Source organism: Ursus maritimus, unplaced genomic scaffold (genome assembly GCF_017311325.1).
Source record: "Ursus maritimus isolate PB19 unplaced genomic scaffold, ASM1731132v1 scaffold_31, whole genome shotgun sequence".
Classification (NCBI taxonomy): Eukaryota; Metazoa; Chordata; class Mammalia; order Carnivora; family Ursidae; genus Ursus; species Ursus maritimus.
This window is the reverse complement of record NW_024425675.1, coordinates 10,456,110-10,472,215: the sequence shown is the minus strand read 5'-3', so window position 1 is coordinate 10,472,215 and position 16,106 is coordinate 10,456,110. Positions and strand designations below refer to the sequence as shown.

The 16,106-nt window shown below is 38.7% G+C and overlaps 1 protein-coding gene across 4 annotated transcripts in view; it reads left to right on the top strand.

The window, feature by feature from the left end:
- The window catches only part of LOC103680143 (protein adenylyltransferase SelO), a 34,282-nt gene that overhangs the window by 15,587 nt on the left and 2,589 nt on the right, over positions 1-16,106 (top strand). For 3 of the 4 annotated variants that reach the window (XR_573061.2, XM_008709678.2, XM_008709676.2), the window contains 8 exons: positions 155-238; positions 1,164-1,293; positions 7,327-7,371; positions 7,691-7,772; positions 7,868-7,960; positions 8,990-9,069; positions 10,018-10,061; positions 15,126-15,205. Coding sequence is in view for 3 of the 4 variants with exons in the window: in XM_008709678.2 (XP_008707900.1) it covers positions 155-238; positions 1,164-1,293; positions 7,327-7,371; positions 7,691-7,772; positions 7,868-7,960; positions 8,990-9,069; positions 10,018-10,061; positions 15,126-15,205 (638 nt within the window). In the remaining variant the exon portion in view is untranslated. Of the gene's footprint in view, positions 1-154; positions 239-1,163; positions 1,294-7,326; positions 7,372-7,690; positions 7,773-7,867; positions 7,961-8,989; positions 9,070-10,017; positions 10,062-15,125; positions 15,206-15,285 lie in introns of all 4 variants that reach the window. The other variant, XM_008709677.2, reaches the window with a different exon arrangement.

The window sequence follows — 16,106 nt, the reverse complement described above, 5'->3', positions numbered from 1 at the left end:
ACCCAGTTAAACTTTCAATTGGTAATCTAATTTTGTTTCACTTCTAAAACAAATGAATTTCCATTACCTTTTCTATTCTGGATAATTTTATACATTTAAAAATGCTTTATTATTTCATTACCATGTTTTTGGAATCCTTTTGTTGTGGTTTCAGGTGTTTGTAATACGGATAACTTCAGTTTGTTATCTATTACAATTGACTATGGCCCATTTGGTTTTATGGAAGCGTATAATCCAGGTATGTGTGATTTATATGTAAATATGTATATATATATACACACACATATAATTTCACTAAGCTATATAACTATTGTTATAGTGATTACAGTGATGGGGTAGTAGAAAGAATTGGGTTCATTCCTAAAATGGTCATTTTATGTGGTACTCCATGTTCTAGGTGCTGTTGGGATACAAAAATGAGCCCTTCGTGGTCTCTGCCCTTAAGGAATTACATAGTAGAGAAGATGACAGGGAGGGTAGTAGGGAACCTGTGTGAGACAGATCGCAGGTTTGACCTCTGCCATCTGAGCCGTAGTGGCTGTGAGCCCTTCCTTGGACAAGTTACTTAACTTCTCACTTCACCAGTATAAAACGGAGGTCATAGTAACAGTCCTTACAAGGAGGGATCCAAGCGGGCTTCGTGGAGGACATGCCACTTGAGGTGGAGTTTGAAGTGCATTTATGATCACCTGAAAATTCTTTTTTTTTTTTTTTTTAAGATTTTATTTATTTGGGAGAGAGAGGGAGAGCGAGCAGGAGCAGGGGGAGGAGCAGAGGGAGGAGAGGGAGAAGCAGACTCCCTGCTGAGCAAGGAGCTTGATGCAGGACTCAATCCCAGGACCTTGGGATCATGACCTGAGCCGAAGGCAGATGCTTAACTGACTGAGCCACCCAGGTGCCCCTGATCACCTGAAAATCCTTACATATTAGAATTATTTCCTCTATTGGGCAAATATTCATATTTAAAAAGAATTTCATGTGTATGGGTAGTGAGCGTTCATGTTATTTTTTTAGTTAAATGTTTAACGTCAGAAAGATTTAATAAATGTAGACCTATCTGATAATATAAATTTCTTAAGTTTAAAAATAAATTTAGAAAGGGAGAGGCCATTTATTAAAATTATCTCCACTATAAAATGCCAATATTTTTTTATTTTAAACAGATTTTGTCCCAAACACATCTGATGATGAAAGAAGATATAAAATAGGAAATCAGGCCAATATTGGGATGTTTAATTTAAACAAGTTGTTGCAAGCTTTAAACCCCTTACTGGATCCTAGGCAAAAGCAGTTGTGAGTAAATCCTAAATCCACTAATTAAATCTGTGTGAAAATACATTTGTATAATGATCATTTTTTGAAAAACAAGAAGCTAACATTTTAAAAACCATCTTATTAGTCTTTAATAGTGAAGGCATTTCAAACTGTATTTTTTTCTTTAGTACAGTTTTGGCTTTTTCCCACAGTTATCAGGATAAAGTGTTTCCTTATTTATTGCTTTTTAGGTGTTGTGAAATTTTAGTTTATTTCTCCTTTGATCTAAGGGTTATTTATCATTTTTTTTAATATCTAATAGTTGGGCTCATTTTATTCATATATTTTTATATGTGTTTGGTAAAACCTACTATTTAAAATATGTTAAGGTTTCTTTGTGGCCTCAACATAATGACTTTTGTGCATGTTTCATGACCAAACAAAATAATGTATACTCTTTAGTCAAAGGTTTTACTATATCAAATTGAGTGTATTGAATGTATTATGACTCTATTTTTTATTTATTTGATAAATTTGATTCATAAGAGATGTGTATTAAAATCTTCCACTTGTATTTTTACTAAGTAATTTTTTCTAATTGTTTTAAATTTGCATATGTTGCTATTGTATTATTAGTACATACAGATTTTTACTTATATTGCCTTAAAAAAATGTGCCTTTTAGCTTAACATCATGACCCCTTCATCTTGATTTATCCTTTTAACTCCAGATTTCAATTTATCTGATATTAATATTGCGATTCATGCTTTCTTTTTGTTGGATTTGCCAGGAGTGTCACTTTGTTTTTTACCTTTATCACTTTGTTTTAAAGTATGTTTCTTGTAAAAACAAACAACATATATAGCCAGATTTTAACTCAATGTGATGGTTTCTGTCTTAATAGAAGTATGTAGGCTGTTCACATTTATTACAATGATTGATTTTATTCTTGTCTTACATCATGCTTTATCTTTATATTATGTATCAGTCCCCCCCCCCGACTTTCCTTATGTTTTTATGATTTGAGCAGTTCATTCATCACCCCCCCACCTTGATTTGGAAACTACTGTATTCTCCACCCACCACTGGTAGTTATCTTCCTTTTTCTGCCACTTTCTCGGTGGGAAGTTATGGGAAGATGAGTTTCCAAACACTTTTCCTTCACTAAGATTCTGTTGGTTTATTTAAGTTTTTCCCTCCATCTCAGCGAGACTTAGAATGCTTTTACGTTTTACCTCTAAGTACCCAACTGCTAGATTTTGCTAATACGACAGCTTAGTATTTTGAATTTCAGACCGTTGTAGGTTTTCTCTTGAAGTGTATCTCTCCTGTCGTAAGACTCTTTGCCCTAGTGCTTCCCCCACCTGCACACGCACACACACACATTTCTAATCATTTCGCTGCTGGCCACTGCTTTTTATTCATGGTTCCATCACCAAGTTTTGATTACTGTATTATTTCACTTACCGGGGTATAGAGGTGATATATTTTCTGAATTCTTGCATAACCGTTACTGTTTTTATTTTACTCTGACAGATGATTGAGACATAGGGTATTAGATTATAGATTCACTTGTGTGTAACAGAAACCCAGAATAATAGTAGTTTGAACAAGATGGACATGAAAGCGTACAGGTTGGTAATTGAGGGCTGGAGTGGGGACTCTGCTGTCCCAGACTGCTTCCAGCTTTCCATCCCGCCATGCACTGCGTGTAGTCCTCAGGGTCTGATCTCGGACACCATCTGTAACATCTGTATTTTGTGTGGCAGCGTGGAGAAGAAAAGAGTCAAGTCCTCACTATTGAAGGATACATGTCAGAATTTGTGCACTTCACTTCCCTCCTTTCACATCAGCCAGAACTCAATCATAGAGCCATATAAAGTGTCGGGGCCTTACATTGTATCAGCATAGCTACGCTGGCCCAAATTTTCCTTCCCTGTATGGTCGTGGGTTCATTGGCCCAAGAGAAGTTTGCAAGATCTGGAAGGCGGAAGTGAGGCAGCAGCGTGATTACACCCAGAAGGCTGGTCTCGGGTCAGGCCCCACTGCCGCTCGCACGTACTGCCGTCCATCTGCTGCTTCATGGTGTTGGTGTGGGGAGAGAGCCAAGTCGCGTCCTGGGCCGGGCGTGCACTGCTCCGTGCTCAGGGCACTGGCTGACCCTGCAGCTGACCTGCGCCACGGAGCTGGGACACTGGAGGTACAGACAGGGGTTTCAGCTTGTATAGATTCCACTTGGTCTTCACTGTCTCCAGTCTCACACACAATTTTCTACCCTCTCCTCTCTGCCCACGTTGAGCCCCAAAACCAGACACAGAAGCAACAGTATGATATGTCGTTCTTCACTGGCTCCCACAGTCACGGAAGGTCAAGTCCCTAAGATACACCCCTTGTCCTAAAAACACCAACAGTGGTTCTGCTGCTCTGCTACATTTCCAAGGAGAGAAATCTCTGCTTTTGCTTAACTGTGGACTCTCTTCCATTCATTTCTTTTTGTGCTTTGGACACTCCGTTCTTTGTATGAATCCTCCATACATCCCCAAGTCTCTTACTGTTTTCCTGATGCTTTCCATCTCTTTGTGTTTTTGCGTAGTGTTTTGTGGTAGTTCTTCTCCCCGAATTCCTAGGCCACTAAATTTGAGTCTCAAGAGTAACCGTCTTCTCTCTCAATTAGCCCACTGAATTTTGTAGTCGGAAATGCTATCTTGTAGTTCCAGAAGGTCTGCTGAGGCATAGCTTATTCTTCTGAAGTGTCTTATTCTTTTTTTTCATATTGTTATCTGTCTTCACCAGCAGTTCCATTGTGCTAAGAGCCAACTGTTCTGACGTTCTTTTGTTTTTCCTCTCTCTGGGTGTGGGAGGAAAACCCTTAGGCGCCGTGTTATTTTCCTTTGCCTCTGTGTTGGGGCTCCGCTCCAGGTAAGTGTTGGTACCCGTTTCACGGGCTGGCGGAGTACCTGCAGGATTTTAGCTTTCTGCTGAGCCTCTCCTAGGCTGCCTCTCTGCTCCCAGCTCCCAGCCAAGGCTAGCATTCTCCCACCTTCGGGGGCAGAGAGGTTTTAGCAGCGCTCCGGTAGCTTCTTGGAAGCCAGGGAGCCCACTAACTTTTTGCAGTAACGTTTATACAGGTAGGGCCCGTAACGTCTTTGCTCTGCTCAGCCATGTGGTACCTCAAGAGTGAGGGCCTGCAGCCTTGCTCAGACCCTCCAGGCCCCGCCTGCCTCCCCCAGCCCCTCGCAGCTCTGAGGCCCAGGAGAGGGGCTGAATTAGAGCAGGGAAGGGCAGGTACCAAACATTCATTTGAACCGCCATCTTCCTTTGACATCTCTGGTTTAGTGTTTGGCCTTAAAGACTTTTAAAAGAAATCACTTACTCTCCCTTTCAGTGGTTACCTGTGGTTGGGGGGGGGGGGGGTCATTAGAGTACATAGTCCTTCTCTGGCTCCATTTACTCCTCTCTGGGGGAAGAAGGGTTAATGATCAGTTCGATGAATTTGGGAGAAGAAACTAAATGTGTGGCTCATCCTATAAATACCTCTCTTTTCAGAGAGCTGCCCGACCAGAGAAAGCCCACATGTTCTGCTTTTTTATATGAAAATTGTATGGAGGTGCGCCCAGATGGGGGACGCCCATGGTTGTAACTGCTGTGCTAGTAACGGAGAGAATAAATCTCTCTAATTTAGGCGCAATATATTAACATGCCGATTTATCCGCAGACTTAAGCCATGTTTTCCAGACTAGCTTTTATCAATAACAAAGCTGAACTTATTTATTTATTTATTTATTTATTTAATGTTTTTTTATTATATTATGTTAGTCACCATGCAGTACATCCCTGGTTTCCGATGTAAAGCTCGATGCTTCATTAGTTGCGTATAACACCCAGTGCACCATGCAATACGTGCCCTCCTTACTACCCATCACCGGCCTATCCCATTCCCCCACCCCCCTCCCCTCTGAGGCCCTCAGTTTGTTTCTCATAGTCCATAGTCTCTCATGTCATTCCCCCTTCTGATTACCCCCTTTCTTTATCCCTTTCTTCCCCTACCGATCATCCTAGTTCTTATGTTCCATAGATGAGAGAAATCATATGATAGTTGTCTTTCTCTGCTTGACTTATTTCACTTAGCATTATCTCCTCCAGGGCCCTTGTTTTTACTTGTTGTCACCATGGCTGCATTCTAACAGCTCTTTAGGAAAAGCAGCATCCTTCTGAAGGCTGTAAGCTTCAAGCCACTAACAGTTAAGCAGCAGAAAGGAGCAGGGAACACTAACTGTGGAACTCATCCCGGGTAACAGACAGCTAATAATATAATGGCCCTCGGAGCATGAGGCCCGTTGCTAGGGTCACTCACTGGCTTTCCCTATTGGCTGACTTGGAAAATCCACCTGAGTGGATTCTGCCTTTCATGCCAGTGGCCAAGAGCCCCCCAGCCTGTGTGGTTTCTCTGATGACATGATTCCTCATCATTGGAAAAGTGTCTGTTCGTATCTTCTGCCCATTTTTTGATTTGTTTATGTGTTTCTCGCGTATTGAGTTTGAGAAGTTCTTTGTAGATCTTGGATACCAGTCTTTTATCTGTAGTATCATTTGCAAATATATTCTCCCATTCCGTGGGCTGCCTCTTAGTTTTTTTGACTGTTTCCTTGGCTGTGCAGAAGCTTTTTATCTTGATGAAGTCCCACAAGTTCATTTTATCTTTTGTTTCTCTTGCCTTTGGAGATGTGTCATGAAAAAGGTTACAAAGCTGAACTTTTAATCTCAGTCTGACTATTGTGTGATCTCTCCTGAATTCGGGCTGAAGAAAAAAGGGTACCTGGTTGCCGTTTTAGACAACAGAATAAATAATAAATAGGCAACATTGTAATGTTTGTAATTACTCAAAATGAAATATCTTGCATATGTATACAAATAAGCATGAATAATAATCTAAGTATGTTAATAATTACATAGAATGTGAAGATATTTCTTGATGTAACCACTGGACATCGAACTCCTTGAGGGCTGGATCACGTTTTAATCATTTCTGTGTCTGTAATGTATTTGCCAGAAGATAAAGTATATTTAACTTCACTCTCTCCCCCCCCCAAAATCTAAAATTGACCATTTCCAGTACAACAAGATCCCAGGTGGAAGGCAAAGCAGATAGTAATTTCATTAACCCCAGGTAGCACAAAGGATTACTACAACAAGGTAAAAGTTTTATATACCATCTATGGTTTCCTTAATATAATTTAAAAATATATTGGTAATACATTATATTTCAAAATCAAAGTAATATAAAACAATATTCATTAAGCAGTCACTCTTGTCTCCATTAATTTTACATTGGTTTTGTCCTGCAGAGTTCATTTATTCGTTCAACAAACATTTATTGAGGTGCTTAATATGTGCCAGACGCTGTTGTAAGTGCTAAGGGGACAGCAGCGAATCAAACAGCATGATAATTGTGCCCTTGTGGTGCTTACTTCCGGTGGGAGAGACAGTCAAACAGAATAAATAAGTTACATAGCTTATTAGAAGGAGATAAATACAATGGAGAAAAATAAGGAGGGGATAGGGAATAAAGGAAAGGAGGGGTTTGCAGATTTAAAAGGATGGTCAGTACCTCCCTCAAGCAAAGGCTCGAACGAGTCACGGGAGCAAGCCGCATGGAGGCCTGGGGGAAGGGTGCTCCCGGCGAGGGACCAGCCTGTGCAAAGGCCCCGAGCAGGTTGTGTGCGGTGTTGTAAGGCACAGCAAGAAGGCTCCTGTGGCTGCCTCGAAGAAGCATATGGGATGAGGTCAGTAAAGTAAAGGGAGTGGAGCTTCAGAATGAGTTGAGCTTTTGTGTGATTTAAAGTACATATAAGAATCTTATGAAATAGAAACTTAATTTGTTTCAAGATGAGTTTAAGGTTAAGAATGCTTTAATCTTTATATTTTTATGAAATGTATGAATTGAGATTGATAAATATAATTACCATATTTATATTTAATATGTGAAAAGGTTCCCTTTGTTCTTGTAAAATGTAATTCAAGAATGTTAATTTTTAATCAAGTTTCACTGTCCTTCCTTTTCTCTCCCTGTAGAGCAGCTCAGATTCTTGAGGGATATCCTGTTCTTTATTATACAAGGTTTGTCCTTCTGAATAGGGATATGAAAGCATCCTAGTTGGGGCGCCTGGGTGGCTCAGTCGTTTAGCGTCTGCCTTCGGCTCAGGGCGTGATCCTGGGGTCCTGGGATTGAGCCCCACATCAGGCTCCTCACTGGGAGCCTGCTTCTTCCTCTCCCACTCCCCCTGCTTGTGTTCCCTTTCTCGCTGGCTGTCTCTCTCTCTGTCAAATAAATAAATAAAGTCTTAAAAAAAAAAAAAAAGAAAGAAAGCATCCTAGTTGGTTTGAGGACAATTCTTAAAATAGTGAGAGTTGAACTAAACCGACATTTCTCTTTCAGATTTAGAGCCTTGTTCAAAGCCAAACTGGGGTTACTTGGAGAAAGGAAGGGTGATGATGATTTAATTGCATTTCTCTTACATGTGAGTTTGTCTTTTTTTTTCCTGACTAACATTTGAATTACTAATCAGCATATTCTTGAAGAATTGAGATTGATAAATATAATTATTTTCATTAGCTCATGGCAAAGACAGAAGCTGATTTTACAATGACATTTCGGCAGCTCAGCGAGATGACTCAAAGCCAATTAGAGGAGCTCGACATTCCCCAGGTAGTCATTTGTGACATTTGGTTTTCTCTTAATTAAGTTTTCTTTAACAGATGTACAGAGGTATAATTTCCATGCCATAAAATTCCACTGGCTTTAAGTATATAATTCAGTGATTTTTTTATAATTTACAGATTTGTGCATTTATTACCACGATTTGATTCTAGAACAATTCCGTCACCCTAAAATAAGAGCCTTTGTGCCCATTTGCAGTGAATCCCTGTTTCCATTCCTAGTCCCAAGCAGCTACTAATTTACTTTGTGTCTTAAGGTTTTCACTTTCTAGATGTTTCCTATAAATGGAATCACACACAATGTGGTCTTTTTCACTTGGCTTCTTCATGAGCCGAGTTTTGGGGTTCTTCCACGTTGTGACCATAGCAGCAGTCCTTTCCTCTTTGTTGCTAAGTGGTGCGCCACTGTACGGATATACCATCTTTTGCTGGTCCACTTACCAGTTGATGGACATTTGGGTCATTTCCACTTCCTGGCTATTGTGAATAAATACTGCTCCGAACACGCAAGTACAAGTTTTTGTGTGAACATATGTTTTCATTTCTCTTGGATAGATACTCAGAGTGGAATCATGTCTTATTAATTTTTATATCCTTCCCACCTCACATAGTTCCCAGTGCAGCATTGACATTCTGTAAATATTTGTTGAATGAATTAATAGATGACTAAATAAAATGCAATTGCAAATTAAGTTTTTAAAAGTAAATTATACATTATTTAAAGGAAGGCTTTTGGATAACGTTAAGTATTCACGTGTCATCTCTCTAAGGACTTCGTTTACCTTAAATCATGCCATTACATGAATTACCATGAATTAGAATTTTACAGTTGAATGTCATGTAAGGAAAAGGAAAATATTACTCTTTTTTAGTACTACTTCTACTTGAAATAGCATGTCTTAAAAAAATCTGGTATTACAAATTATTATCAAAGAACATAATTTAAAGTAACATGAAGTTAAAATAAACAGAACTAATATTAGTATAATAAGCAGCCTATTACCACATTTTCATTTAGCAATTCTGGGCACTGAAGATGATTTCGAAGCACAAGCTTTTTCCTGCCTGGGTGTCCCAGTACCTTTTGAGACTGAACAGGTAAGGTCATCTAACCACTTCTGAAAAAGCTTGTGATGGATTACCTTAGCAGAGGCAACCCATCAGGTTTTCCTTCAGTTCCAACATTTCCTTCTACTGCTGGGTACTTTGCACCTGCCTGTGGCAACATGTCACCCATGCAGAGAGCACTGGTCTGTTCACTTCAACTCTGATAACACTGCTTCCCCAGATGCCCTAAGCTCTGGAGGAGAGCTCCCCAGGCTTCTAGCCCTGCCTGTTACTTGTCACATTGGCTAAGAATTTGTAGGAAGTTACTTTGTTTCATAAATCCCAGCAAAGTAGAAGCAACAAACTTGGGAGTAAAGACATTGTAGGTAGTGGCCCCTGAAGAGAAAGACAGGGAGAAATAGCCCTTCCCAGTTTAATTGCCTCTGAGGGCTGTTTATCAAGATGACCAGGATATATCAAGAAAAGAAAAAAATGGAATCATTTTCAGAAAACTGTTTAAGATAAAAGTATCAGACAGTTTAAAATTTTTAGATAAACCTTTTTAATTTGTAAAAATAAAAGATTTGGGATTAGATGGGGCGCCTGGGTGGCACAGCGGTTAAGCATCTGCCTTCGGCTAAGGGCGTGATCCTGGCGTTATGGGATCGAGCCCCACATCGGGCTCCTCCGCTGTGAGCCTGCTTCTTCCTCTCCCACTCCCCCTGCTTGTGTTCCCTCTCTCGCTGGCTGTCTCTATCTCTGTCAAATAAATAAATAAAATCTTAAAAAAAAAAAAAGATTTGGGATTAGCTAAAATAACTAAACAAGGTAGTATTTTATATATTATTTAATCAAATTCAGTATTTTCTATCTTCCTTTCAGACACTGATTCAATGTGATTTTTAAATGTCCCCCCCCCCCAAGATTTGCCCACCCTTTTGAAAAAAAAGATACGAGGAGACAATGGTTAATTTTGTCCTTTGTTTTATTCCTTGTTAGTAACACAAATGATTCAGATTCTGAAAGAAGAAAAAGAATGACAAGTGAGTAAACCTTTTGATTTTTTCAACTTTAAGGATTATCACATAAAAGCAACACTTTTTTGAAAGCTAGAAGTAATTACTTGAGGGAACCGAGGGTTTTTTTTTGTTTTGTTTTGTTTTGTTTTGTTTTTTGGTTTTTATGGCTTGTTTTTAACTAGAATAATTCCAGTTGAGTATATTTTAGTTGAGTTGGAGTGTCATTGATGGGCTTTTCTAAATGACCTTTAACAGAGTATAACAGTTCTGCTTTTAGTAAGTTTGCATACTGATGTTAAAATAATATTGTCCTAAAAGATGGTGGAGAGACAAGGTGGTTTGGGTTATGGTGGAAAGAATGAGTTTGGGGATCTGGCAGATGCATCTCCTTTTAGCTGTACGATCTGAGAGATACTTAACTCTGAGTTTCAAGGCCCTTAGCTGTTATAAAGTGGGGCTATTTTGCAGCGATGTTGTAATGATGAGCAATGTATGTAAGGTATCTTGGTACAGTGCATGGGCTATAATACACACCCCGTAAGGGGGAGCTCTAGAAAGAAATCATCTCTATATATCAATTTCAGTTTACCATGTGACTTCACACTTGGTTTGGAGAAGAAAAAACTGGAAGTTAGTTCCTTTTGCAGTGTGGATTCTAATAAGGTCAAAGTTCAGACAGAACGTTCCCAAGTCCTTGAGGCCTGTTGCCTTACTTAGGACTTGTATACAGAGCTCGAGTGTGTCATCAGGGTGGCCGATTCATGCGAATGAAATAAGGGTGACGCTAGCAACCCACGGTACGTTACGGAATGAGATTGCTTCTTGAACTCAGGGCATTATTGTGGAAATAACACCCAGTTTAGCTTTTACATTGAAGTGAGTGATCTCTTTGGGGCTCGGCACGGATTTCGTTTCCAGCCACTTCTGTCCACTGGTGCAGTCATACAGAATTCATAGCCAGTTCAGCATATGGACACTCAGCAGTTAAGGGGAAGAAGAGATCGAAAGACTAACCTGTGGTGTCAGTCTTCAGTATTTGGATTTGTTTGGTTATGACGGGATGGACGAGGGGGTAAATGAAAGAAATCCAATGAACTCAAGGCTGCCGCTTTCAGTTATTTTAGAGAAGTAGTCAGTGCTGAATAGTGGGCTCTCGAGGACGGGAGAAAGATCAATTTCCACAAAGAGCAATGGTCTGATAAAAGTTCATAATGATAGCTCAGTTATTTTTTTTAAAGGTACACTTCCATACATTATTACTATATATTTAATTGAGATGAAAATGCAAATATGTAAGAAATTGCCCAAATTATGTAACAGTGTGTACCAGGGGTGGGAATTGAAGAATTGAACAGGCACGAAGAAATAAACCATGTAAGAAGAGGGTCCAGTGTAGTGAAGTCTGAATCTTCATTTCCCTTATAATCGACTCTTCATTTCTCAGCTCTTGACCCGAGCTTCTTTTCCTTCGAGGGGCAGTATGGCCTGGCCGCCGGAGTTGGACCAGCTGTGCCTGAGCTCTGGTTCGGCCATTTCTTTCCTAGATGTTATTAAGCAGGTCGCTTGATTCCTTCATCCCTCTTTTTCTCTTTCCGGTGTGGACATGTATTTTTTTAGTGGCTTTATTGAGATATAATTTACATAACAAAGTTCATTTTAAGTGTACAGTGATTTTTTTTAAACTAAATTTAAAAAACTGTGCAATCATGACAGTCCATTTTAAAACATTTCTATCCACTTGACCTCACTTTTGTTTCCTCATCTGTAAAGTGCATTTACCTCATGGACTGTTGCACAACATCAGGGAGATGGTAGTTGGCACATAATAAGTACTCATTAAGTGTCAGCTATTATGTGAGTGTAAAGTACATGAAATATCTTTGTTGGGAAGACTGGGATGATGATGTTTTTTAGAAACCAAAAGACTAAAAATATATTGCTGTTGTATATTGTTTCAAAATATTAAAAAAATCAATAGTAGATGAGGAGAAGTTTTTTGTTTTTTTTGTTTTTTGAAGTAGGCTCCATGCCCCACGTGGGGCTTGAACTCACGAGCCTGTGTCAAGAGTTGCGTACTCTACCAGCTGAGCCAGCCAGGTGTTCCAGGGGAGGATTTGCTTTAAAATGTTTTTGTACATGCTCCAAGTTGCAAGCAATGAGAACATCAAAGATAAGTGTTTTAAAGGTCTTAGAATTTAAAAAAAAAAACGCTATGAAATTTATTGTTTTTAAGACTCCAAATAACTCTACGATCATAAGCCATCAGAGGGCATTGATCACTTCTCTTCTATGTCATACCGTGCCCACCCAGCCCGGAAATCATACTATAATTTTATTTAATAAATGCTTTTCATTACTGTCATTACTGTGCACTGAGCACAGCCATTGTAGTTCCAGCATTATACAGCTGGGTTTATATTGCTACGGAGACATTTTAAAAAGCTCTAAAACAGCTGCATGTGCGATAAAACTAACTTGGTTGTGATTCTGAAAATGCATCAGTGTAATTCTGCTTTCTTTGTGCCTAGTAGTGAATTTGTGGCACATGCTCAGAAGAATCTTGACTTGTCCTTAGAACACAGGTAGTTTAGAGCTCAGGGCCAACTATGTTGAAATCCCGGGTTTGAGCCTCATTGGAAAATACAGCCCTAGGCCTAGTTCACAGACCTTCCCGTCTGCCACCTTACAAATGGCATGCCCACTGATCATGGAGAATGAATTGGCCCAGACTGGGATTGGCTCAACACAAACTTACCTCTTTTGAAAAAGAACACAAAGAGAATGCTAGTGTGATTCAAGTCAGATACCTTTCCTTTGTCTGCTGGGACTCTCAGTAGAAATTAAGCAAGATCATTGGGAATCAAGGTGAAAGTGCTCTCAGTTAAGGTGATAGTATAAATTTAAATTGTGGCCTCTAGTAGATATTTCAGACCTTTTGTGGATAATAGAAGAAAAAGTTCCTTCTTCATTCTTCCTCCTGGACATTAAAAAAAAAGAGAGACAGAAGGAACAATGGAAGATGCTATATTTGAAATAATTTTGCTCTTAAATTATTTTAATAACTAACAATGAGAATACAATTTATTTTTATTGAGTTAGATAAATGATAAATAGAACTACCATTTTCACTGCCAGCCTATGAGAGATTAGTTGTGTTTAATAATTGAAGAGTTCAGTGTTTTATGGCCATCGGGTCTGCGAACTTTCTGATACATTAAGCTTTTCCAATTGGATGGGAGCAATGATATGCTTTATTTATAATCTGATGTAGTCAATAAAACAGTCTTAAATCTCTTTCAGCACTAAATTTGCTTATTCAGAAACATATACTAAGCCCCTATAATATGTCCCTTTTTGTACAGTCATGTTGTTTAAAGTTGAAACTACAAAGATGAATTTGAGTCCTGTCACTAGAGTCAACACTCTAGCGGGTCAGGGATTCCCACATTGCATGGAGCTCTGGCAGGGTTTGTGCGTGGACATAATCCTCACTAAACCACTGCTTAAAATTTTGTTGCCAAAAGAACCCACCAACAGAAAATTCCCAACTAGGCTCCAATAACTCCTCAAAGAATCTTATAAACAGATCTATAATTTTCTGATTTCCAAGTAGTTCATATATTTATAACTTGGTCCAAAGCACTTCTGCTTGTAGCTGAAATTTCTAGTGTGTTTAAACAGTATTTCATTATCAGCTTTGTATGAAATGTTTGTCAAATTTGTCAAACTTTTCATTGGAAGGCTCCACTCTCCCTCTGCCTACACTGAGTGTTTCCACAACTCCCCTTGCTTGTTAGTTTCCTTTTTGTTTAAGGATTGTATGTATTTTCTGTGTACATGTGTTTTGTTTTAAACAAGTACTTTATAAATTCTTCAAGCTTTGAAAAATGCAGATTTACAGAAAGACTAAGAAAAAAATCCCGTTTTCCCAAACACAGTTATTATTTACTTTTTTGATACATTTACTACTAGTCTCTCTTTTTCTGTGTGTATTGATTAGGAGAAAAATATAGTAGTAATCATACAATGGTATAATTTAGGTGCTTTTTTTTTTTTTTTTTGCTAAGAGAAAATAAGGCATTTTCCCTTGCACTTCATTCTTTATAATGTAACATTTTTAACGGCTACATAATATTTCTTCAAAAGGATATGCAGTGTTTTACTTAACTATTCCCCTACTAAGTATTTAAATTGTTTCTAGTTATCCTTAATATAAATAATACTTTTTTATGTTTAAATTTGTTTTCATAGACTATGTTCCTACAGAATTACTGGGTCCCATAGCACTTCTTATTATATCATTAGATTATATGTCATATCTTGGCTGATCGTTAAAACCAAGTTGAAAGGGACTTTGTATGTTTCCTCCATTTGAGTAGCTAGCTCAGCAGGCTGTTGAGAATCACAAAATGATGATTCCCGGAGTCCACTCAGAATTTCTGTTGAGCTAGTGGGGAGAAGCGTCCCTCCTCTCCACTCAGTTGATAAATTATTTTGGAAAAGTCTCATCTCAACTAAAGACATGGTTTCCGGAATTTTTCTAAATGTGCCATTATTATAATACTTTAAAATGACAAAATGAGTGGTCACTATCAAAAATATAAATTTGTAAAGAGTTTTGCCTGCATGTAACCTTTCATGTTTGCTCTTGGCAGCGTTAACATTAAGCAGTACTACTAAGTCGGAACTGAATTCTGAGCTTAAAAATATTAAAAGCAGCAACTTCTCTCCCCCACCCTCCACTTAGGCTAACAGGCCTAACTCAGATACATTCACTACTTTCTCCATGCTTTAGAAAGTGCTTAGTGAACTGAACAGGGTGAAAAACCACAGTAATGATGCAACACCTTTGAAGAGAAAAACCAAACACGGTATTGCTCATACGCTCAAAAAAGTGTTTTCTGTACCATAAGGTAATAGACAGTGTACATTGTTTGTAAATAATAAAAATTGACTGATGCTGATCGCTTCTTCTCATTTGCACTTTCCAGCACAGTCCTTAAAGCTTATCTAGTTTGGGGGATAATTTCATATGGCCTATACGGACTTAGTAATTTATTGTTCCAAAACACGCTTTTCCCTCTTAAGCTGTTAATCCCAGGTATGTCCTGAAGAACTGGATGGCAGAGTCTGCAGTGCGAAAAGCAGAAAGGAATGATTTTTCAGAGGTAAGGTGTTTGAGGCTTCTGGCTTTATTTTTATTGATTTTAAATGTATCATATTATAAGCACACTTATTTTGTTTGTAGACATGCTGAACTAGACCATTGCCAGCACCAGCTTCCCAGAATTCTTGCTGCCTCGTCTCCCTTTTTTTTTCAGTGAATCTTTTTTTTCATATTTTCTAATTTATTCTTTAATGTATTTAAAATTTTAAAGATTCATTTATATTCTCTATTATTCGAACTTCTGAGGGTCTGATTCTGCTGTTTATTGCTTCTGTTTTGGAATTTTGGATTTCCGTCTCCGAGATCCAGTGAAGCCTGATTTAAGGGTGTATCTCTCCAGAGGGAATTCGCTTTTCGCTTCTAGCAGGTGTCCATGGCACTAGCCACGGGGGTCCACTTAAATTAATCCTGACAGCAGTGAAGACGGATGAACTAAGTCTGCATGCATCTACCTGGATGAACCCCACGTATAATGTTAAGCAAAACAAGCAAGTGGCAAAGGCATATAACAAGCACCACTTAAATACAGTGTAAAACATGCAAAATTATACGTCACGCAAGGACGCGTGCATATATAATGAAAGTAATGAAACCAATAAAGAGGATAAACATCCTCTTCAGACAGCGGGTACTTTGAGGGAAGGAAGAAATTTGAGTTATGGAAGGAGACTCCTCCTGGGCTCCAATCATATTGGAAGTATTTGATTTCTGAAGCTGAGTGGAGGTTACACGGTGTTCATTGTATTGTTCTGCATACCTCCTTGTATGCTTCAAATACTTCATAATCAGTTATTTAAAATGCAGTGCACGTAATATGTTTTTAGAAGAGGAATGGCCTTGGCACTTGTGCTGTCACTGTCCTGCACTGGAAAAGATATCATGCTCATGGCTCTCTTTCCCTC